Genomic DNA, 24,531 nt, shown 5'->3' with positions numbered 1-24,531 from the left:
GTGAGATCTCTCTTTGTCTTGTTACATGTGTGCCTCCATGTGTAATTGAATTGTGCTTCCAAATTGTAACAGATCATATGTGCAGTGTATGTTCTGCTCACTGCAGTAGGGGTGTGTGAAATCCTTTAGAACAGTTCTGATCTATTGGTTCCTCACACATCCAGCTACATGCACAACATACCCGGTAAAAATTCCAATACAGATATGTGCCGAGCAAATGCAGAACCTTTGCGTGTTTGTCTTTCCCCCAAGCAACGTTCGGAAACGGGCAGAAGAAGCTGCCCCACTACGCATGTGTGGCTACGTCCAAACGTGAAGATGGACGTTGTTAATCTGAATACAAGCACAGCACAAGTATTTGTGTTGCACAGTTCTAATGTGAAGCTGAAAGCTGGTAATGTGAATACAGTACAGATCATACACAGTTAATTTCCTAAATGTGCACCTTAATTGATATTTATTTCGTAAATTTTAGGTCACAGCAGTGTTGACAGACTTTTATTTAAGAAAGTCAGTCATACTTTGTTCAGTAAACCACTTTTTAACAAAAGAAGCAGTTTTTCCTTTTACCCCGCTGTACCGAAAACGTACTGAACCGTGATTTCTGTGTACTGTTACACCCTTACACATTACTGTACATATTCTAATTATTGATAATAAATACATGGTGTCAGTATAAATAGACAGTAAGCAGGTGTTTTCTCTCTTGCCTATGTGCTAGCATGCTTTCCTTTATGCACTTGGAAAATACATAAAGTGCCGAACGAACATCTGTGTGTCACTCTGTGTTGAATCCGATGATGGTGTGTTGTATCCTGTCGTACCTTCGTGATGCTCTTATCCAGAATGACTGAGTGAGCAGCTCAGATTACTCAGGCAAGCAGTTGGCCTCCTACTTAAGACTTGTAGGTGAAATGAAAACCACAGGCAAAAGCGTCGACGTGTTCGTCTGTCGCAGGTGACGGCGGGCGAACGTTAGACAAGATGGGCTGTTCTGGCTTAAAGGCAAACACGGGTTCTGCGGTTCAGGATCAAAGCTGACTCCTGGGAGGCCGGTATTGATAGTGACACCTGCTAAGCCTATGTCTGATGTAATATTTTTTTTTGCTTCATTAAGTTAATGCGGGGAGCATTACTACGAGGATCAAGGTAGATGCCTTAATGCGTTTTGTAAACATGCGTCAGGTGACAGTCTAGCGGCCGATGACTTGTTTACTGTCAGAAATATGAGGCGCAGACTATGTTATAAATTTTATGACGACTTGATAGGTGTTTAATGGGTGTTTTCAGTCCCCCCCCCCCCCCCATTTATTTTAATGCTCATTCACGTTTTTATTAATACTGGCAGAGGACGTGAAGTTCGTATGCACCAGCAGCTCGGGGCATCCGGGGCTGAGGAAACCCCTGTGCCCAGCATGTGTCACGAAAATATTTACCCTAATTACCCTCACGGCTCGATGTGATCCAGGGTTATTTTGAGCCGTGCGGCCCCACCCCATGCTCACCTCCGTCGCACCCCCGCCATGCCTCCGACAGAGGTGAATTTCAGCTTGGCGCAGGTTGTGCTGCTCGTTGACGAAAATCCTCCGATTCTGCGCTCCCGAACTATGATCGACATAAACATTTTAAATAAAAGCTTTATCCAAGAACTACTGATGGATTTTGGATAGAATTATTGGTTTGAATTATTTAAGACATGAAAACAACAGTGTAGTTTTACCAGTTTCTCATTCACTTGTATTTATCTTTATATGTCTCTCTATATATATATATTAATAAATAGATTTTAAGTATATAAATAATTGTCATATCACACCACAGTTCTCTCTCCCCCAGTTTCTGGGCTTTATTTACTGTAACCTTTAGTGTTGAAGGTTGTGTTTGTGGTGGAACATGTGTTGTTTAGATGAGTGGCTGGGAATCAACCAGCCGCTTGGTGTAATTGTAACCCAATGACCCTGAAAAGATGTCAATGACTGCCTCAGACCCCCCCCGTCACCTAGACGCTGCTTTCTGAGCCCAGTTCCTCATCCTGACATGATGCACGGCCTGCTTACCTGCACTAATTGCATGATTATGGGTCATTAAGCATACAATGATCATTCAGCTGAACTTGCAGTGATGGAAAGCATTTATAAACTAAGTTGATTTTATTATAGCGTCTCATCATACTCTGTCAGAAGCAATGCAGCTTCTAATGCTGCCTTTTATGCATTTTGGTATTTTACTTAAAGTATATTTCTCATGGGTTTAAGAACAGCAATGAGGGATTTAGTGAAATGAAGGTTCTTTGCTGCTGTTCCCATAAGTCTTATACTAATAATAGGAAAATTGTAATTCTTCCTCTTCCCCTTTTACAGATATCCAAGAATTTTATGAAGTGACCTTATTGGACAGTGAGAAATGTGTGGAGTCTCCCAAACCGGCTGAGCCCACGGCCTCTGTGAACCTGTGGGATTTCTCCAGCCTTCAGAGCACGACCGTGACATCAGAAACCCAGCCCAGCAGCATTAGCACCAGTATAGAGGTATGTGACAAGCTGCCCCAGTCCCGAGACCGGCCTGCCCTGTAGGTAGCAGGAAATTAACAGCAGTGGCATTGAGATGCTATTTGCTAATGCTACATTTTTCTCGGTCCTCCAAGAGCGGCATGCCGTATGTTTAGCCCAGACAACTGTTGGGATCATAGGGCGGTTTTGGCCACTGGTCCCTTTAGGCATCCCAGTTATCCCAGTTATTTTTTTGAAAAATAAATCATTCCCGCTATCTTTAGCATTTCAAGTCCATAAAAGTTAAATGGAAACGGTACCACAAGGTGGTCAGTTCTGCAGGCATTTTTTCCTTGCAATTAATTTCGTCTTTTCTTTTTCACGATGTCCCTGAAAAGCAGTCTGGGCCTAATTGGGCTGTAACTCTTTGCCAGTGTAGCGTGGCTTTCTGTCTCGGCCCACATTCAGTCTCGGTTACAGGTTACGAAAGTTCAGTGGGCTCCCAGTTATTAACCCTGCATGGCATCTGGCTGTGCTGGTTTACATGTTCTACAGCAGCTGCTGTAAGGAACGAACAGCAGCGTTTGAGAGAAACCTACTCCATGACAGTTGTTTATTTACTGATGTCAAAGTGTCTCTGTGTTTCTGTCTTTCATCGCAATTAGTCAGTGTTGAGAGATTTGTTCCCCGTGGCGTAGATCTTTAAGAAGGTACGTATAGCTTGTCACGTGACGAAGCCGTGCTTGGTGTGTTCTTACGGAGTGTTTAGAGTAACTCTCATGACACACTTTGGTAGCTTGGTGATCATCTTCATCTTCATTCCCCCCCCCCGTTTCTGTGTCATGTCATTGCATCGTTTTAGCTGGAGCCACAGACCATCTCTGTGTTATTTGATTAAAATGAGGAGGTGGAGTTAATTTTTTTGGCTTCATTGGTTTAGAACTGAGACAAATTGCACCGTCAGAGATAGACAGTTGATTGTTATTCACTTGAGTTTAGAATTCTCTAGAGGAAATGCAGACAGCAGAATTAATGTAGCATTTTCAAACTCGTACAGCCTCATTTATTTTATTTTATTTTAAATATCATACTCATTTGGCCTCTCAAGTCCATTATATAATCTTCCTGTGTGTTTGGATTAGATTTGCTGCAGTGCCCTAAACAAGATGATTTCTTTTCAAATTCTGTTCCCACAAATTAAATGTGTACAGGATTGTGGGTCCCTGTCTTTGGGGAGGAGAATGGATTACTCGACAAAATGTTACAAATCAATTGCCCCCCCCCCCCCTTTTCTTTGTCCCGGTTGTTAAATGCGGACGACGTTGCCATCGCCTGACTTTTTCCCGTGCAATACCCTTGAGAACGGTGAAATTGAATTATGACTTGGCAGCTTTTCATCCTGCTGCTTATGAAATGTAATATCAGTCATTCGGTGTTTCATGTGATGACAAGCACAACACTTAGAGTTTGCGAAGTGACCACTCAGAAATCCCCGAGTGCGAAGCTGACGCCTTATTCACGCTGAGATATCGATCATCCATTGTGTGCGTTATTGATTCACTCCCTGTGAAGGCGTCCGTCAGTGTGTGCTTAATGTGAGGCGTGTGATTTTCTCTGCCTCGGGTGCCAGCAGTGATTAGGAGTGAGATTACCTTGTTACTGGTCTGTCCTCTGCAGGAGTAGATCCGGGCCTTTTGCTTTCTGTGGTCACTCTCTCCTGAAGGAACCGAAAGGATGGTGAAGGGTGTGGTTTGCAAAATGCATGGAAAAAAAGGCAATTTTTCCATTTTCAAGAACATGCTGTTCACCTCTATGTAATGGGCATCATTCTAGTTTACACAGCACATTTTAGCTGAGCAGCAAGTTCTTTTCACAAGGGTATACTTATTTAACTGTTAGTACTGATTCAATCTTTCTTATTGATTTAACAAATTGCGGTACATAGAGATCTTTTTATTCATCTTTGGGATTTCAGTGCGGATTCCCCCCCCCCAACTACTTTGGCAGTGAGACACTTGAAATATCAAGGGGCTTGATAACAGATATTCAGCTTGAGCAGAAAGGCTCAGAAACGAAGTGAGGAGGATAAGTTAATTGATCTGAAGAGCCGGAGAGCGAGCGAGCTTAATGCCCATTGGCTGGCTGTACGTTGGGTGAGAGGCCAGGGGTGATGCTGAAGGGGGCCCACCCAGTGCCATCCCAGTGCCATGCTGGTAAACTTCATGCTCAGCTGACTGCAAATGCCAGAGGCTGGCACCAACACCTCAGCAGCTCCTGATTTTTGAACCTGTAGTTTTAATGCAGGCACTCGGCGTTCCCTCCCAAGGCCGCTGGTAGCTCTCTGCCTGGTCCTGATTTACTGGGCAGTGCCGGGAACCCCGCAGCTAGCCACGGGATCTTCTGGGTCCCGGAGCTTTCTGACTGATTATGTTTATGCTCCTGGAGAACGGTGGGCGTGGCAGACCACCTGACCGCAAAAAGCGGCTGCAGACTGGCGATTCCATCTCTCTGCACAAGAATGTCACTATCGCAGTCGTGTACATGCCTTGTTTAGAGTGCAGGAATTCACAGAAGGATACGCTTATTTAAGGCCAAAGCTCATCTCTGACCATCTTGTCCTCTTAAAGCTGCAGTACCATTTGCTGTGCTGCCATTTACTTGTACCTTGTACTAGTCTAGGGTATATTGTGGTTAGTAGTTGTCCACTTTATAACCCTTTGGGACGTTGTGTAAAATGTAAAACAGAATGCAGTGATTTACAAATCCCATAATTCATGCTGAAATATACAAGGCCGTCTCTGGAAAAAGACGTAATCTGGATGGCAGCGTATGTCGCTCCGATTCCTGTATGTATCGGTGCTAATGTGTTTGTAAATCAGTGTTAATGGTGCCCTCCCAGACGTGCAAGCTACCCAGGCCAAGGGCACTAATGCACCCCCCCCATACCATCATGGATCCGTGGACCCGTCCACTGATAACAAGCTGGATGGTCCCTCTGCTCTTCAGCCCGGAGGACACGGCATCCACTATTTCCAAAAAGAATTTGAAATTTTGATTCATCACACCACAGGACATAACATTTTGCCTCAGTCCATCTTAAATGAGCTCGGGCCCAGAGACATCTGCGGTGTCTCTGGATCACGTTCAAATATGGTTTCTACTTTGCATGGTAGAGCTTCATCCTGCATTTGTGGAGGCCACAACGAGCTGTGTTCACAAACAGTGGTCTTCGGAACTGTTCCTAAGCCCATGCAGTGATTTCCACTGTAGAATCATGTCTGTTTTTAATGCAGTGATGCCTGAGGACCCGAAGATCACGGCTATCAAATATTGGTTTTTGGCCTTGTCTCTTGTGTACAAAGTTTTCTCCATATTCTCTGAATCTTTTAATGATACTGAAATCCCCAAATTCTTTGAGGAACGTCATTAAATTGTTGCACTTTTTTCCCATGCAGTCTTTCACAGGGAGGTGAAGCCCTCCCCATCTTCTCTGCATAGAGACTCTCTGAGAGGCTCCTTTTATACCCTGTCATCTTACTCACCTGTTGCCAACTAATAGTATCAGTTATGAGAGATTCAGCCAGTGGCCTGTACTACGAAGCGGGGTTACTGGCTTATCGGGGTAACTTGTCGGATTTAAGGTACCACAGTTTAAATGGACTTCGTATTCATTCACTTACAGACTACCTTAAATCCGACAAGTTACCCCGATTACACCAGTAACCCCGCTTCGTAGTACAGGCCACAGGTGTTTTGTTTTAGCATTACACAACTTTCCCAGTTTTTTGACACGTTTTGATGGCATCAAATTCAAATTGAGCATGTATCTATCATAAAACAAGAATATTTCTCACTTTCAACGCTTGATAAGTTGTCTTTGCTCTATATTCAGGAAATATGGGTTTATATGATTTGCAAATCATTGCATTCTATTTTTATTTACATTTTACAGAACTTTTTTGGAAATAGGGCTTTATGGCACCTAGCTGATTAAATCGCGTACTGTTTCATTCGCTGTTTGAGGTCGACATTTCGTCGTCGTACCATGTCATGCAAACATGAAGCATGTGTTTATCATGGGTCTTGTATTTGAAATTTCTTGGTTGCTCGGACAGAATTGGATCCATTTGGTATTACTCATTGTCCTCTGAAAGGAAAGGAAGCTAAATCCGTCATCGTGGTTTCTGGCGTTTCCTTTCGGGGGAATCGTTTCATTGTTTTGTTTGCACATCTCTAATTGAAAGAATGCAAATAGACTGAATTGCATTTAAGTGGTTTTGTTAATCTCCTACTGTAACTGTGCCTCTGATTTGAATTACTTTTTTTCTTCTCCTTTTCCCTTTGTATGAAATTTCCTGCTCTTAGGACTCCCCCCTCCTAAACGAAATACTACATGCGCTAGAAAAAGCTTTGTCTTCCAGAGCCGAACAAGTAAGTATGGTGTCACTGGGACGGGGCACCTCCCATAGCCGCATGCCTGGCGGTCTCATCTCCTGCCGCCCCATGGTGTGGGCGGGGCATTCCTTGTGATGTCGTCACCCTCAGCTGCATGGTGTGGGCGGAGCATGCCTTGTGACCTCATCTCCCCGGTGTGGGCAGAACATGACTAGTGGTCTCATTCCTCTTCTCAACCCCGTGTTCTACTCAGCTCTTCTCCTGATGACATGTGGAGGCCCCCCCGCATAAAACATACTCCATTACCTGCCCCATTTATATACTGATATTTGTTTTCTTCTCAGGTTTGCGCATCTCCTGACAAACGTGGGGTCTGTGCTCTGACAGTCACCCCCTATAAAGATAAAGCAGAATTTGGGCCAGTAAGATCCAGTCAATGTTGGGGGCAGTGGTTGATTTTAACCATGGAGTTGTGCTTCTCTGATCTAAGTGGTGTTGGTTATTATGGAATAATGGAGAGAGATTTTGGATGGTCTCTTTTATCTAGATATAAATGTTATTATTGAACCCATTTCCTGGTTTGGCTACAGTTGCGTGTCCAATTCAGACCAATGTGAAGAAACACCCGGCAGAAGCCCTTCAAGACCCTCTTCGTGTGCCTTTGCTTGTCTCCCTGGTGTTCTCTTTGGGGGGGGGGCTTCCTTTGGTTTTTCTGAGCAGACTTGAATAACCTGCAGCGGGTACCGTGAACCGGCTGGCTTTCCTGTGCAATATCAGGGGTTTTCACTTAATGGAATCTCAGTTTCCTGCTCGTGTGTCCATCCCAGCCTCTGTGGAACCATGCGAACATAAAGGAAGGCGAGAAACCGCTCACCCTGTCCGACAGTCGCTCGTGGACCTGACGACTCCCTGGGAGCGCGTGAGACGCGGGGAGGGCATGGATATTCTCGGGAAGGGGTGTAATCGGCAGCCAAGTCCCTCACCTCACATGAGGCCAGTTTGCGGTGTGTTACAGGAAGAGAGAGAATGTAAGCAGTTTTGTATGCAGCACAAGATGTCTGCCATTTTGCCTGAGGATGATAAATAAAATCGCCCCGTTCCATCCTCCCGTCGCTGTGTCTCCTGTGGATCTTTTTGCCACCACGCAGAACCAGTTCTTATTCACAAAGTGGCTCTTTCCAACCTGTTCTGTTGGTTATATCCTTACATTATTATAACGACTCGTTAGGGCACAGCAGTGTTATTTTTGATAGAAATGCAGAATGATCTGTTTACTAGTCAGAACATCTCCTACATTCCCCCAATAACCTACAGAGAGCTAATTACTAGCATTACTCATGACTTAACACAATGCAGTTTTGTTTAATTTGGTGCATTGTGGAGCTCCATCTTTTCATTAATCATTTATTTTAATTACTGCTCATTCTGAAATTTGCATAGTTACTGGAATTCGATTTGACAGGACCTTATTTTTTTTGCCGAATATAAACTGCACCAAATGTGATATTTTTACCCAGTGGTTTGGTTTACACACCCACTCAGTACAGATGTGCCTGTTCTACTTTCGGTCCATAGCGCCTCTTGCTGAGCAAGAACTTTTGCTGTGTGTGCAGTTCATTGTCCGCGGGAAAGCAGATGAGAGTAACAAATGTTACCTGTCCCCTCACGTGTGACAATCCCCCCAAAAATAATCTTGTCGAGTCACCTGCTTGGGTGATCTGGCTAGCTGACATTTCATCGCTTCCCTCATTTAGTTGAATAATAAAAAGTCAGTCAAATTGATAAACTTGTACAAAAATGTCATTGATGATAAGTATTTGGGGTACGGATTTGGACCATTGGTATACTCCTTGCTACTTATAGTTAAGCTTTGTGTTTCTGTATTTCTGTACTTTCTGTAAATCCATAGATCTTTCAAGTGTGATTTCGTTTGACAGCATGGATGTTGGGACACTGGCGTGCATAGTGAACAGAAAACGGCGCGTGATGGTGGCTCTGTGAGCAGGACTGTCCCCCACATCTCCAGGGTTGGGACTTTGAATGCTGGTTTGCATGTTCTCCCTGTGGTCTGTGGCTTTCCTTCAGGTAGTTTGGTTTCCTGCTGTAGTCCTAAGACATGCAGTTTGGAGAATCGACCCTTCTACGTTCCTCGTTGTGTGTCCGCATGCATGCGCACTTCCTGTGGCGGCCTGCCACGCTTTTTTTTTGCGTAAGTCGTCCTCACGGAAAGCACTCCAGGTAGCGCAAATAGCAGAACGGCGCTTCCGTAAAGCCTTTCGATTCAGTGGTAGTTGATGGTGTTTTCCATGGATCACTAAGATAACTGCGTAACTAAACTTGCTTGCCCCCCCCCCCCTCATAACATAATGCCTGTGTGCCATTTAGTTAATCTGGACGTGGTCGCGGTGAACAAATTCGATAGAAATAATTAACTGTTACAGTTAAATATTTGTTGCATTTTCGCATAAAATAGCAAACGCTGCATCTTTTAATGTTTGTGCGGCGTCTTAACCCTGCATTAAGCATTAAATGAAATACTTTTAAAACGATGACAATTACGTTTTTTGATATTTGCAAAGTTTAACTTAAGGAATGCCTTGTACTATCGCTTTAGTAGAATTAAGCGTTGTATTTATTTATTCATTTATTTTTCGCCGGCAACTTGCTGCGAGTATAGAAAGTAAGTTGGGGATTTAGCATCGCAACTGTATATACAGGGTTAAGGAGGCGGCGTGCGACCGCCAGGACATGTGGCTATAGGGACGGCGCGGTTTGGCGACTTTCGTCCTTGGTCGCGTTATAATATTACCTCCGCGACGGAGACGCGGCAGCTCCGCGACCACGTACGGGGAAACAGGAGATGGTGCGCGGGCGCCCCCGGCTCGCTCCGCCTCACTCTCTTCGGGACCCGATTCTCGGTCCGCGCTCTCTGCTTTCCCGTGCGCGCACGTTTCCGTCGGCATCGTCACCGTTTCCAGCGAAATGAGATGCTGAGAGCACCGAGCCGGCACCCCTGCCGAGGATGGACTGTCTGTGCATTGTCACCACAAAGGTAAGGTCGAGCGTTAAATAATCCGCTTATAGTACCGTAGAAGTGCCATTTCTTTTTTATTTATTGGCGCGATTAATAGTTTTCTTCTTCAGCCGCTGATGACGCTCTTCCTTGTTAGACATATTTATTATGAATGTAACATTCATAGTATCTTGTGCCTAGGTCAGGCTTTTAGTAGATTACTATGTAAACTATGACAATATTTGCTGTTAAATAGCATTTTAATCAGTCTGATTAAAATAATGTAACAAAACAGCACTAAAATTCTTTGTTCAATTAAACCATTTAGAAGATTTAAGGTTCACAGGCAAGTAGTGCAAGCTTTAATGAAGTTCAGCAAAGTTGTTCAGGTTAAAATATGGTATTACTGCATTATATTCAGCTTTTCTTGGTGAATATTTAAGTTTGTATAGTTTTTTTTTAAAACTGACTCCATACGTGAGGAGCATCTGTGCCACTCTCCGTCTGAAAGTAATGCATAATGCAGCATATATGACATTTAGCCTTTTATTTTCCCTTTTAATGCTGACTGACAGCACTTGTGCACCAATGAATGGGTTTTTAAAACTGTGGATCAGTGGCACACTGGGCCGGCTGCTTTTGAAAACACTTTCCGTAAAAATCAAGTCATTCTCATTCTGTGAAATTCTGATGGTTTTGTCAGCCGGTGTTTTAATTGTTAATTGCTTTGGGAGAGATCTTTTATGTCGGATGACTGGAGTCAGGAGATTGTTCTGCGAGGAGCCTTTGTGAGAGCAAGCTAATCCATCTCGGCGTCAGTTGTCATCTCTCTGTGTCCATGGGCTGCCTTCGCCACGTGGATCCTGAGCCAGTGACCCGGTACCTGAAATCCAAACTGCTCTTGCTTTCACTGTCTGATGGGTTGGGAAGGGTTTTTAGGGCTGGAAACTGTCTGCTGGACTGGGCACGTTTGCTGAAACTTGGCTGACGGTGGGACCCTTCAAAGGCAACAACCAATACTCAGTTTTAGCAGTCAGGTACTTGGCCCCTTGGTCTGAGTTTCATTTACTTGTGCTGAAGCAGTTGCATCACATTTTACTATAGTTTGCTTTTAGCTGCCCATGTTTATGCCTGTCCACAATCTTTCATAATATACTAAGAGACAAAGATCCAGTCCCATCCTGGAAACATTTCTGTGTGTTTGCTGGGCTCATTGTGTTTCATGCTGTTAGTAACAGCTGGAAGAAGGTAGCATTATTGAGGGAATGAGGGTTGAGTCATTTCGGTATGGTTACGCACCCGTGAGTCACAGTCCTTGCGCCCATTAAGCTGCCTGCTTGAAAATAAGGCTCATTTGATTGGCTGCTCTCTCTCCTTAGATCGTTTACGTCCCTTTATGAATTTGTACCTTTGGACATCGTGTTCAGTACATCCTACTTTCACCTGATATTGTTTGCAACGCCTCTTTGCGTCTTCGTTTTGGCTTCAGATGTGTAATCTGAGCCCTGGTACTCGCTCGTGTTGCTCTTGTTTGGCTTGCCTTAGAAGGGAAGTCCACATAATGGTTTGAACCGTGCTATTTGCATTAATCGGGAGCTGCTGGGGGGTGAGGCAACATCTGTGCGATATTTGTTTGTCTCCCCCCCCCCACCTCTCATCAGCTATTGATGAGGAAAATGGCAGTAGATGAGCATCGTTAGTTTTGCTCCCCCCGTGAAGGGAGGGATTAAAATGGGTCGGGTATCTTGGCTGACTCCTGTGCGAGCCTGTCCCAAGGAGGTGCTAGCTTCAGACTGACGGTGCTTCTCCAATCTGGATTCTGGCTCTTTTGTTGACTCTCTCTGATTTGAGTATGAGGTGGGGTCCTTTTCATCAGTACTACTTGGTTATGAGAGGAGGTTGCAGACAGTATAATCATGTATGTCATATACCAGACATTTATGGAATTACTCGAGTGGAAGAAATGATTCGAGGTGCCTGGAATAGGCTTGGATGAGTTGACCCTGGCTTTGTTGTTGCCATCAAAGAACTCGATGGCGACATCCTCATTTATAAACATTATCATTTTGCAAGGAGTATTTACTTCTGACTCCAGAAGTTGCTCTTTCCTGATTGTAAATTTCTAGCAATGTAGAAGGTTTGCTGGGTTAGTACCTAGATTTTGGGTGGTCAGTTGTGTGGTGCATCAGGCCGTTCCCTACTGTGTCTTTAGCATCCGCATGACCTTGAGCTAATGACTGACCATTGGGTGGCCTTCCGCTTACTTTTCAAACGCTGCTCTGCTCGGATTGGCTGTTACCGAGAGGCCGCTTGATTTCGTCCAGCTTGTTTTCTTGAAAGCCAATAATGAAAAGCACGGATTCCATTCATAAAAACCCACATCCAAAAAAAACAAAAAAACAATGAGAATCCATCTGTAGAACAAAATACTGAATAAAGCACTATTATCTTTCTGCTGATGCTTCCTACTGTGACTCACGTTTTGTGGTGACGGGAGAAACATGCGGTGGGTGAGGTTTATTGAGCACTGTCAATCACTGATTGGCTTAGAAGTGGGATAAACCTGTCAGTGATTGTTAGCGCTCAGTGATCCCATGGTGTGTGGTTGGGGCTGCTCTGCTTGACTAGTGGTCACCTAGTTTTCGGAGGGTTTACCGCTGGTTAGGTCCTTTCCCTCCTTTCCCTGTTCTCTTGTGGCAATGTTAAGCGCCCTGGTTCTTGAGTATTTGATGCAAATGTAATTTTTCTGTGCTTAAGGTCAGCCACCACGATCCCTTACTTGTGTAGATATGCCCTTGGTGTTCCTGTTCCCCTGCAGTTCAGAGACATTGTTCAGATGAACTGGTAGCTATAGATTGTCGCGTGCGAGTGCAGAATCATCCTTGATGGGATGGATGGGTGGGTTTGTTTGAAGTGCTTTACAGAAATTCATGGCTGCTCTGTCTCCTGTTGTCTTATGTATCAAACCACACAGATGGGCCAGACAGTTCAGCTCAGTGAAGGGGGGGGGGGTTCCCAGGGCTGACTAAGGCGCATCCTCTCCCCTGTAGGGGGTGCTGTGGTGTCATGAGCGCACACTGCTGGTCAGTGTGCGGCATTTTCATTGGGCACCTTGCACATTACCTGGTCCAGTTGCTGACATTGCGGTGGCTCGTTAGGGGTGAATCACATCCCATCAGCTGCAGCAGAACTCCACAATCTGGCACGTTTTTGGGGGTTAGGGTCATGTAGTGCCTTATTATTAAATTTGCTTGTATCATACCATCCATCCATCCATTTTCTATTTCATCCATCCATCCATTTTCTGTATCCATTCATCCATCCATTTTCTATTTCATCCATCCATCCATTTTCTGTATCCATTCATCCATCCATCCATTTTCTATTTCATCCAACCATCCATCCATTTTCTGTATCCATTCATCCATCCATCCATTTTCTATTTCATCCATCTATCCATTTTCTGTATCCATTCATCCATCCATCCATTTTCTATTTCATCCATCCATCCATTTTCTGTATCCATTCATCCATCCATCCATTTTCTGTATCCATTCATCCATCCATCCATTTTCTATTTCATCCATCCATCCATTTTCTGTATCCATTCATCCATCCATCCATTTTCTGTATCCATTCATCCATCCATCCATTTTCTGTATCCATTCATCCATCCATTTTCTATTTCATCCATCCATCCATTTTCTGTATCCATTCATCCATCCATCCATCCATTTTCTGTATCCATTCATCCATCCATCCATCCATTTTCTGTATCCATTCATCCATCCATCCATCCATTTTCTGTATCCATCCATCCATCTTTTTTCTGTATCCATTCATCCATCCATCCATTTTCTGTATCCATCCACCTTCTGTACCCACTTGTTCTTTTCCAGGTTGAAAGTCTATCCCGGAAGCTACTGGCACAAGGCAGGGAATAACTCAGGAGAGTGTGCCAGCCCATCACACAGCTGTATCCCATCAGTTAGATGTACGCGTGTCGCATACTGACAGAATCGTGCTCTGCCCTGCTGAACTGAGGAGCGATGAAGCAGTCAGCTGAGCCGAGCCCTGAGAGCCGGCCGAGCCCTGAGAGCCGGCCGAGCCCTGAGAGCCGGCCGAGCCCTGAGAGCCGGCTGAGCCCGGGAGTGTCCAGTGTCCGACCCTAATCAGTAAAGCAGTCAGCTGAGCCGAGCCCTGAGAGCCGGCCGAGCCCTGAGAGCCGAGCCGAGCCCTGAGAGCCGGCCCGAGCCCTGAGAGCCGGCCCGAGCCCTGAGAGCCGGCCCGAGCCCTGAGAGCCGGCCGAGCCCTGAGACCTGGCTGAGCCCGGGAGTGTCCAGTGTCCGACCCTAATCAGTAAAGCAGTCAGCTGAGCCGAGCCCTGAGAGCCGGCCGAGCCCTGAGAGCCGGCCGAGCCCTGAGAGCTGAGCCGAGCCCTGAGAGCCGAGCCGAGCCCTGAGAGCCGAGCCGAGCCCTGAGAGCCGAGCCGAGCCCTGAGAGCCGGCCCGAGCCCTGAGAGCCGGCCCGAGCCCTGAGAGCCGGCCGAGCCCTGAGAGCTGGCTGAGCCCTGGAGTGTCCAGAATCCGACCCTAATCAGTATTATCTTCATTAGTAATATTAGAGTGGAGATGATACATTGGTTTCACCGCATTGCACTGCAGACGTGCGACACATGAAAGCCCCTCCCCCCCCCAACTCCCACCCTGCGGGCGTCTCCAGTGACCTTCCTCTCGCTCTGCTCGTCCTCCTCGCGCTGCATATTGATCAGAGGATTCCCGGGTGCCAGTGGCCACTGTCGCCCCCTAAAGGCCCGGCTGTCACAGACCCCGCCGGTCCCCCCGCCCCCACCCGGGAGCGGTTCGAGCGGCGTCTGCTCCTCTCTGACTTGGGCGTGCGCGGGGCGACAGGTGCGGAGCCCCCGGCGCTGGCAGAGAGCGGCATGCTTGGCTTCCGCGGTCCGTTCCCAGAAACTGCAGAGGCCTGGTGACTATGTAGGTGTCGCCATAACGACTTACCGGCCGTAACAGCTGGGAATGGGTCCAGGACTGTTTGATGCATTGTATAGTTAATTATAACTGAGAACGCAGAGTCCTTGAGGAGCCCCCCCCCCCTTCTTTCTCCCGCTCTCCCGTGCCTTGAGAGAGTAAGTGCACAACACCTGCTGTATGATTAAGCACCGCCTGGGCCCTGCAGCGCATTCCCTCCCCTGCAGGGGGAGCCGTGGTGTTGTGAGTGTAGTAGGTCACCGCGTGTGTCCTCTGTCCCCAGTATCCTGTGACTCAGCACCGCCGCTGTCACGGCTCGGCTGCAGTCGCCGGCTTCGCGGTGCCCCCAAGTGAGGGTCATCGCGTATATTGCCTGTCAATGTACGCAGGCGGCCAAGGTCACGCTGAGTGAGTAACCTTTGAGTAACCTGCACAGCCTTCAGGAGTTTTGCTGCAGCTGATGGGTTGTGATTAACCCTTAACCTGCTGCTGCGACGCCAGCATCAGGACCAGGGAAGGTGATGTTTCGCCATGGGAAACACGTGTGGTGATGTGCAAGGGGCCCGATGACAGTGTCTCGCACTGACCAGCAGATGGCAGTGTTAGTACTAGCCAGTCATTTCTGCTGCTGTATTGATTGTTTTATTTGACTGGTGCAGTTTAGGTGTGGTGCTTTGCTCCAAAGTGAAACAACTGTCACATCCCTCTTATACACCACGTGCTGCGCTGTGATTTGATGTGAAATGTTGCAAAGAAGCTGGTAGTGTCTCAACCTAAACCAAAAATTATAGGCACTGTAAGTCAGACCGCGCCTTTTCCCCTGATCTTTATAAATAACTATCTGCCGTGTTCAGCCACTTTCTATAGGTTTCTTCGATCCAGTTTCTTGCAGTGCTGGGGTAAATTCTGTTTTTCCAATACAGTGAAGAAGTCATGGAGTGGTTTGTGGTCAAGCCTTTAACAACAGAACCCCAACTAATGTGTGTAATTGCTTTCAGAACAAGTTGAATGATAAAGCATTTTTTTTTTTAACATCAGTTCACCTCTTATCTTTAAATACATCACATTGTATTTGTTTGGAAAAAAATCCAGAACAGTGACTGTCATGTCTTCTCAATTAATCATACTGTATATTGTAAGTTATATTATTACAAAACAGCCCCATCTTGGGTTGTTTCCTGCCTTGTCTGCTGTCTCCGGGATAGGCTCAGGACCCCCCATGACCCTGAATAGGACAAGTGGTTACAGAAGATGCATGCATGGGTGGATGGATGGATGGATGGATGGATGGATTTTTTTTTTCTGCCAGTTAGTCTTCGCATTAGTGCCGAAGTTTTGTGATTTGTCCCTCCTAGCGTGGGACTCTCTACAATGCCGATTTGGAGAGTGCATAAAATACCGATGGCCGCGTTTGTACACCCCCCCCAATCCTGCCTGTACTGAACTTGGTGTTTTTCTGCTTTTTTATTGATTATTGAAGGAGCAGAGAGTGGGGGAAAACTCGTTCATACTTTTCTGTTGCATACAATACATGAGGCTCCTCTTGAATGTTTCCCCGACGATCTATAACTGCACCTAACTGCAGCTTTATGGTAAAAAGCCCAATCTGATAAAAGTCGGAATTTTGTCCCTTGTGCTTGTGGTCCCATGACTGCTTTTGAACATTACGACACTGATGTGGAACTCCGTCTGTTTCCTTAGCACTGGATTGTGTATTTTCTCTCAGTTCTATGATTTTATGCCAGGCACTGACACACATTTGGCAGATCAAGAAATGTGAAGTAGATTCCAATTAAAAGCTGATTGTAATTCTTATCATTTTGGAGGTCTTTAGGAAAACGACTGTGAATTTCCGCCACTCTGTTGTGGTTGCTGTTGAAATGGTTCTTGCTCGGTATTCCAGCAAGGTTGATAGTTTTCAGCCTCATAAACACAGGCATTCTGTCTGCCAGAAAAATGGTTAGAAATGTGCTGCTCCAGCAGAAATATTTGTCAGGTGATGACCTGTGTGGAAGAGAAAATGTTCGTCACTGGAATAGTTTGGCTGTCTTTTTGTGCTGGGAGTAAGATGCATTGTCGCGACCGGGGCTTCTAAATAACCTGCCTTTGTGATGTGGGGAACCGAATAGTGGATTTGCTTAAAATTGTGTTAGCGAATGAGAACATTAACTTTAGTTGCTCTTGTGATAGGTTTGTGTAGGGGGGTCATTTGTCTGCCTTGGTGTCAGACTGCTGTCTGCGCAGCTGAGGTCTCGGAGCATGGGACTGATCCCCACACCCAGCGCTGCATCTCTTCCAAAGCTTATGTGCCGTCCTGCCATGTGGGTGTTCTGAAGACTGTGTATTTTTCCCTGATGCAACCTCCTGACTACATCTCAGATATTCAGATTGCAAAGTATGCGAGTGATTTTCCCATCATGCCCTCTCAGGTGGGGGGCAACAGGTGACCCCCACTTGGGTTCTTTTCTCGCTGATGTTCCCCAGAGTTCCTCAGCACTGTATCCATGCTGCCGTGTGTCTCCCGTTTCTGTGGTACGGATTGGCTGGATATAGGGGGGATTGGGGGGGATTGGAGGGATATAGATTCCAGGCCCAATCACCTCTGCCCTGCCTTTCAGGGGGTAGCTCGAGCCTCACGCAGTGGCCTGGGGGGGGGGTACTCTTTGTCCGCCAGGCCTGAAGGTTATACCAGCAGGGGAACAGAGCTTAGGGGCCTGATGAAGTTTAAAGGTGAAATTGCAGAAGTGGTGCCAGAATTTGGCTGTTTATGTTGACTCTTCATCTAGGGGTCTGTGTCGTATTTGCTGTGTTTATACTGCAGGATTCTTTGAGGCTATGTGGCTATGACTATGCTTAATCATCTTTCTTTTCGAGTTTAGTGATGTATAGCTTGTAGTGTATATGTGTGTGCATGTGGAAATATGTGAAGAGTGCAATACTGCCCTCTGCTGGGGTAAAGGGAGAACTTTTCCTGAAAGTAGACCATGGAAGGAAGTTCCAGTGAATGATTTCTGTACATTTCAGGGAATCCCCTCAATTAATATCTTCATTGTTTGTGTCACTTCTGCGGCTGAAATTGAAGCTCTGCGAGTGTTTGTTGAGGGGTGGTGTTGATTTCATTTGTCAACGTGGGGGGGCAGGTCTTATTTTGTCCACAAGGTGGCAGTCATCAGAAGAGCATAGAGGATAAAACGGTTCTCCTCCAGCAGAGCTTGCTTGAGACTTTGGGCAGTTGGATGGGTGAGCTGGCCATGCTCACTGTGACACATGGCGCTACCAGTCTAAGGGGGTCTCCCCTGTGCAGTGCTGACACCTCGTTTTGTCCACATCATACCAGTCTAATGGGCTTTCCCCTGTGCAGTGCTGATACCTCATTTTGTCCACATCCTACCAGTCTAAGGGGGTCTCCCCTGTGCAGTGCTGACAGCTCGTTTTGTCCACATCCTACCAGTCTAAGGGGGTCTCCCCTGTGCAGTGCTGACACCTCGTTTTGTCCACATCCTCCCAAGTCAATGGAAAAACCCATTCAGGGGTTCCCTAGCATGCGTTACTGAAGGTTATGGGAATCTGATGTGCTTTTATTATGATTTATGCGCAGTAGCTTTAGCAGTATTTTGTATTTTAGTATTCAGTTTGCTCCTGCGCTTTACACTTTTCAAGGCAGATTTTTTTTTCCTGAAGTCGTCTACCTCCTGGTTCGACCGTGGGAGTTGGTCACTGTTTCCAGCTGTCATAACTCGTGCTTCAAACCGCTCGGTAATGAACGGGCGTCTTCCAGCCCACGTGAGGTGTTGGAGGTGGGCGGCCGACGTCGGGCACAGACACCAAGGACGATGCAGCAGGAGCCGTCGTCGTGACGGCTGGTATTTGGCACTGGAGGGGGTCGGGCAGTCACCGGGCGTTCCGTGAGAGAGACGGGAGGCCCTGGTGAGGTAGGGAGGCCTCGCTTTCGTTAGGAGGACAGCCTTAAGTGTCGCTCAGTCACCAGTCGTGGTGCATGACCTTGCCAACAACCTTCAGAGCCCAGCCCCATTTCTGCTGTGTCCCCCAGTGATCTGGCTGGCTGGCAAACTCTGTGGAGGCTCTGGTTTTGTTGCCCAGCTATCACTGGGTCAGAACGTCTCGATACGCAGATGGTCTGGCCTTAAGGTGGAAATCTTAGCTCATTCAGTCGTTGCTAAATGCCCTCTTTCAATTCCATCCCATCTCTCTTTCCCATTTTTTCTTTTTCTGCCATGAACAGTTTATTTTCCTGAGGTTTATGGAGGAGATTTCCTAGCTCTCAGTTTAACATACTCGCAGCCATGTTCCACTTGTCAAAAATCGTACCAGGAGGATCTGAAGTGGGTGTGTTACTCTACAGGTTGTTTGCTGCGTGTGTGTGTGCGTTCATCCGCTTGTGCATCCCAGGTGAGGTAGCAGAGCGTGAGAGGGAAGTACGGCATGAGACTGCACCCCCACATTGGGGGGGGGGGGAGGCGCTTGTTGAATGGCTGCCTTCAGCTGCCTCTGCAGAAAGAGCATGAGTCACACGCCTGCCTGCCTGGCTCTGAGGAGGTCCAGAGCACACAGCCCCCCCCCCCCACACGCGCTTTGTGGCGCTGTGACGCGCACCGATGGCCCTTCACCGTATACCTCTGCTCTGTGTACTACCTTGGGCCGTGATGGCTGTCTAGTATTTCACTGCATGTAATGTTACTCTATGACATTCGGCAGCAGTAGGCAACAGCGCAGAGCATGGAACTGCCCCCACGTGTCGGTGCAGGTGATTGTGTGAGTAAGCACCAGTCTTCTGCTTCCCACCTGCAGCTCTGGAGTCCGAGCCCAGCGAACTGGAACCTCCTCGCTACGCCCAGTCGCTCTTTTGACTTTGCGCGTCCTTAAAAGTTGGGACGGACATGGGAATCCTCACTTAATAGATTCCGAGCCGAAATAAGACAATGGCAGCTTGTGAAGTCGGACTCACTACCGCTCGCTCGGGATCCAGAAGTAACCCCCCCCCCCTCCCCATGTGCTGGAGCCCTCATCTTCCCCGTCATCAGCGCCACTCAGCATTCCGCCATCGAGATAGACGCCCTGGCTCCGATATGGAGATAAATCTCGAAGGAGACGAGAGGAAAGTGCTGAGTGCGCGAAGGTGGCCCAGAGGCGACAGTCGGCCCGTTTGTGTGAGCGGGATTCACGGGCCGACGTCCCTGGGTCGGTGTCACCCGGCACTTCTATAGGCTACAGTGTGACACGTTCTTGTTATTCGGCAATCTGTCCAGCTCCAACACTAGTGAAGCACACTAGTGAAATATAGTGAGGAAATAAGTCTCTCCCTCAGCTCAGAGGCCTGTCAGACTGGACCACTTGCTGCCAGATCGGCACCTATATGACTTACCCAGCACCGACCCTGGGCTCAGGGTTAGGTTTAGGGTTAGGGTTAGGATTGCCAGAAGGTAGAGTACATTCAGTCTGTGTCTTAATGAAGCGTGCCAGCTTTGGCACAATGAAACGTGTGAACTCCTGGCATATTATCGTGACACGTTGTGGCTTCCCCTCCCTGCTTGGGTTTGGTGGGGGGGGGGGGGTGGTGCACCATTTGAGATGGGGTATGGGCAAAGTGGTGGAAATTGCTTCTTTGTTGCCTTGCTGCTGTCAGCCTGAGATGGAGGCGATCGCTTCTGCCTTCTGCTCCTCTTCTTCTTCATTTGCTTGTTCACCGTCGTGCTAGTCTCATTTCTGGGCCGAATGGCTGGCTGGAGAAAGGCGCCCACGATCCTTGGCTATGGGAATGGAAAACTGATTAAAATACCTGTCTGGCAGCAACACTCTCTCTCTCCCTCTCTCCCAACTGGAAGGAGAGGTCCCTTTTGCTGGTCCGTAATACCACTTTAGATCCAACAACCCTGTAATTGGCGGGTCCGCAGCTAAAGGCTAGCTCATGTCAGTGACAGAATGGCTTATGCATGTTTGTGGTGAAGCCCTTGCTAGCAGTGCATACTTATGCCTCATGGTTTTTTGTGCTTAATTACCAGGAAGATGTTCTCCGTGACTTTTTAGGACAGTGAATATTTGCTTGATGCCTTTTCCTGCTGTGATTTATCCTAGCGGCTGGTAACAGATCACATACGGGATGCGTTGTCCTGTTGATCGCAGACATGAGTGCCAGTCATTCATCACGCTTGATGTTCGGAGCTATAAATGTGTCTGTAAGGACGGGCTTGCAGTCCGCCTCCACGTTTCCGGCGAAAATGCAGTCCGATGGCCCGCGCCGGGCCGATGGCGGGACTTTGAGTGTCATGGTGGTTTGACAGTGGCTGTCATGAGACTTTCTAGTCTGGAGCGATATACACATGGCTTGGCACAGAAGTGGTCAGTGCATGTGTTCACAGATCGAGCAGGAGGACTGGCAAGGAGTGGGCAGGGGTGCCCTCTTGCTTGGCCCGTTTTAGCGTACAGCCCACAGCATTAAACCGACTGCTACGTCTTGGAGAGGGGCGTGGTGGCAAAGGCTGTAGCACAGCGTACCAGTGAGGGCCGTCAGCCACGATCTGTCTGCTGGGATCGTGTGCCGCCCCCCCCCCCCCCCCCCCCCTTGCATCAGCAGCTGCCGGAGAACGGTTATGATGTAACCGCTGTCACTGCGCTCAGCTGATTTACAGTGGTGGGGAGTGAGGGGGCAGCCAGCAGGAAGGCGGGTGCCGAGGCCCACTCAGGATGGCGGAGGTGCTGAAGAGCACCTCGCTCGGGGGGGGGGGGGTCACACAAGCACCCCCGTCTCCTTCGGCACGAAAAGCGTGGGCTGTGTTTATTTTAAAGGTCGCCCACATTGGAGTCATTCTCTTTTGAGCATCTGCATAACAAACCGATAGTCTGGGTTGTTTGGAGGCTCGACACCATAAAGCGGAAGCGCGTGTCCCCTTTGGAGGAGGCTGTGGGGAGACAGGCGTCCTCCTGCCGTCCTCCTGCCGTCCTCCTGCCGGGCTCCTGCCGTCCTCCTGCCGTCCTCCTGCCGGGCGCTCGGGGAAGCTAGGAGCCGGCATTTCTCTCTGATCCAGGCTGGTACGGGCTGGCTGTCAGTGCTTTAGGACGCGGATGTGCTGGGTTTGCCTCGTGCACTCACTCCCCCGCCCACCTCTCCGCATCTAGTTAGGGGCTGAGCGGCATCTCCCTCTCTCTCCCTATTTTCCCCCCTCTCTCTCTTCCTCTCTCTCTCTCTCTCTCTCCCTCTCTCTGCTTGGACCTGCTAGATGGTTCTTGCACGTTGCCTTGTTTTGGATCTCAAAGTCTGAGGGGAAGTGGGTGCCAGAGGTCACAGCCACTGCAGCTCATTGGAGCCCTAAGCGACCAACCGCCCCATCCCCCCCCCCCCCGCCACACACACATGCATATGTAAACAGATTAGGTAGCAAATAAATAAAGCACTCCAATATCCCTTTTTCCATCCCCGCTCTCCCTCCTGAACAGCCTCCAGAATCTCAGCCTCTCTCTTCCTCAGCCCCCTCACTCACTATCATTTCTGGTAATGCAGAGCTCCCTTCCAGGCAGGCAGCACAGTGTGTCTCCAGCGGTCCGTGCGATAAAGCCCCACGCGGCATCAGCCTGCCCCTCCCCCCGCGCCTCTCTCTCTCGCTCTCTCTCTCTCTCTCTCTCTCTCTCTCTCTCTCTCTCTCGCCTGCCCTGCCTCCCCCTCCCTGCCGCGTGCATGTAGAGACCGTGTCGAATGCGCTGAAGCCATGGCACCGGCTTTGCCTCAGCCCGCTGCCGAGCGCTGACGGATCGGCCTCTGAGTTCGGCCAGAGGTTTGACGCCGCCCCCCCCCCCCACCCCTTCCCGCTCCCCTCCCCCCCCCCCGCTTCTCTGCCTGCCATGAGATCCCCCCCTCCTGTCGGATCCCTCGGTGTTGGCATGGCTATTCCGAAGCTCGCTCGCCTGCACCTCGCCGCCGAGTCTCGCTGATCCCCCCCACACTACCCCCCCCCCCCCCCCGCGCGCGCTCGAGGACCGGAGGACGGCTGAAGGGAGGGAGATGCTCGCTGAATGAAGGCGGCGAGAGCCCCGCTGTTTTTCCCCCCGCCATGGTCGGAGCCCAGGACTGAGGGCGGATGTCGAACCCGGGTGCCAAGCAGCGCTCCCAGCGGCATCTCGCCGGGACCTCGATCTGCGAGAGGCTCAAGTGCCCGGGAGCTGAGAAAATGTCTCCCAGCATCAAAAACTTGGATTGCTTCTCGCCTATGTTATGCCACTGCAAAGTCGCGTGCACCAACAGCACCATCTCGCTGATGTTTGGATGCAAGGTGGGTGACGACCAGTCAGTTGAGCACTTTTTTCGTTTTTTGCTTTTGTTTTCTCTTCCTGCCTCTCTTGCTGTCTGTGTTTACGTTGCACATCAGGCAGCCGGCGAGCTCTACAGCCGCGCGCCCCAACTTTGCCCGCCGATCTGTTAGCCGGTCGCTAGCTGTCAGCTGAGCGCTCCCGCCCGCACGGCTTTCCGCCAGCTCGTCCCTCGGATAGCTGTGCGCAAAGTTAAAATCGGAGCAGTCTTGCTGAAAGTCCGTGCCGTACGGACACCTGCCCGTTAGTCCAGCCAAATTGCCGGCGATTCTCAGCAGAGTCCTTCGTCTTGGCGCATAGCAAGGCTGCATGTGGGAGAGGCGACCGGCTCTGTCATATGGCATCGCCGCTCCGGTGCGGTTCCCTGAACACCTGGCGCGTGTGGAGAATCCATGCTTTGCGTTCCGGTCCATGGCTTCATCCTTCATGGATCCTTTTTTTCTTTTCATCTCTGCTTCGTTGTGTGGCAGCCCAGGAGTTCCCTTCCCCTTCAGCCCCGAGGGGGGGTTTATACCTGTGGTGCTGCCCCCGCCGAACGGAACCCAAAGCTTGCGTCCTGCCCCTGCCCTTAAAGTTCTCCCCAAGTGAGGAGTTTGTGGTGCTCCAACGGCACAAGGCCAGGAGTGCCCGACTGCGAACGATGCCCGCCGGAGCAGAGGGCTGCCTGGCTTTTACATAACCAGAACATCCTCGCTTTGCTAACGTGAGCCAGTCCAGATGACCCCGTGCTACCTCACCTCTCCTATCACCCTCTCTTCTCTAGTTCAGCTCACTTTTTTGCCGTCAGAAGTCTCTCGCTAAGGTCATGTGTTTGTGTTCCCTGAAAGAAAATTCCAGGCCGTTTATTTCTGTGCGGCCGGTTGACTCAGTCAGTCCTCACTAAGCCGACTGATTTCATAACTGAAGTTAAGTCTCTAATCTAAAGGCACAAAATGAAATTTGCGTCGGCTTTTACAAAGACGGTCTCTATTTAGTTAGCGGTGAGTGCCGTCAGACTGCTGTGGTGGCATTAACTGAATCTTTTCGGCTACCCGGACATGCCGTTTCCGGAGGAGGGTCGCTGGGGTGACCACGCCTGCCTGTGGATTGATACTCTCTGCCCAGCGCAGTTCAGACTGCTGTGCGTGGCCCCTCCGCCGCCGATTGCGGCTGTTTAAGGTGTGCCGGAAGCCCGGCTGTTTACAGGAGCGTGGTTCGGCTTCAGCGGCACGTAAGGATGTAAATGCCATCCCTGACTGTCCCCCCCCCCCCACAGCCTCACCCGTACTCTGAAGCGGGGCGGGAATGGGCCGTCGAGGGGGAAGCGGGATAATCTCCCACTGGAGCCA

General features: G+C 48.8%; 1 protein-coding gene across 20 annotated transcripts in view; it reads left to right on the top strand.

The window, feature by feature from the left end:
- LOC111858807 (discs large homolog 1-like protein) overlaps positions 1-24,531 on the top strand; it is a 116,781-nt gene that overhangs the window by 11,504 nt on the left and 80,746 nt on the right. For 16 of the 20 annotated variants that reach the window (XM_023840910.2, XM_023840907.2, XM_023840906.2 and 13 more), the window contains exon 3: positions 2,361-2,527. In XM_023840910.2, coding sequence (XP_023696678.1) covers positions 2,361-2,527 — 167 coding nt within the window. Of the gene's footprint in view, positions 1-2,360; positions 2,528-9,890; positions 9,936-22,959; positions 23,167-24,531 lie in introns of those variants that run through there. The other 4 variants (XM_023840917.2, XM_023840918.2, XM_072704226.1 and 1 more) reach the window with 2 other exon arrangements.

Source organism: Paramormyrops kingsleyae, chromosome 21 (genome assembly GCF_048594095.1).
Source record: "Paramormyrops kingsleyae isolate MSU_618 chromosome 21, PKINGS_0.4, whole genome shotgun sequence".
NCBI lineage: Eukaryota > Metazoa > Chordata > Actinopteri > Osteoglossiformes > Mormyridae > Paramormyrops > Paramormyrops kingsleyae.
The sequence above is the reverse complement of the archived record's forward strand: the minus strand, read 5'-3'. Positions and strand labels throughout refer to the sequence as shown.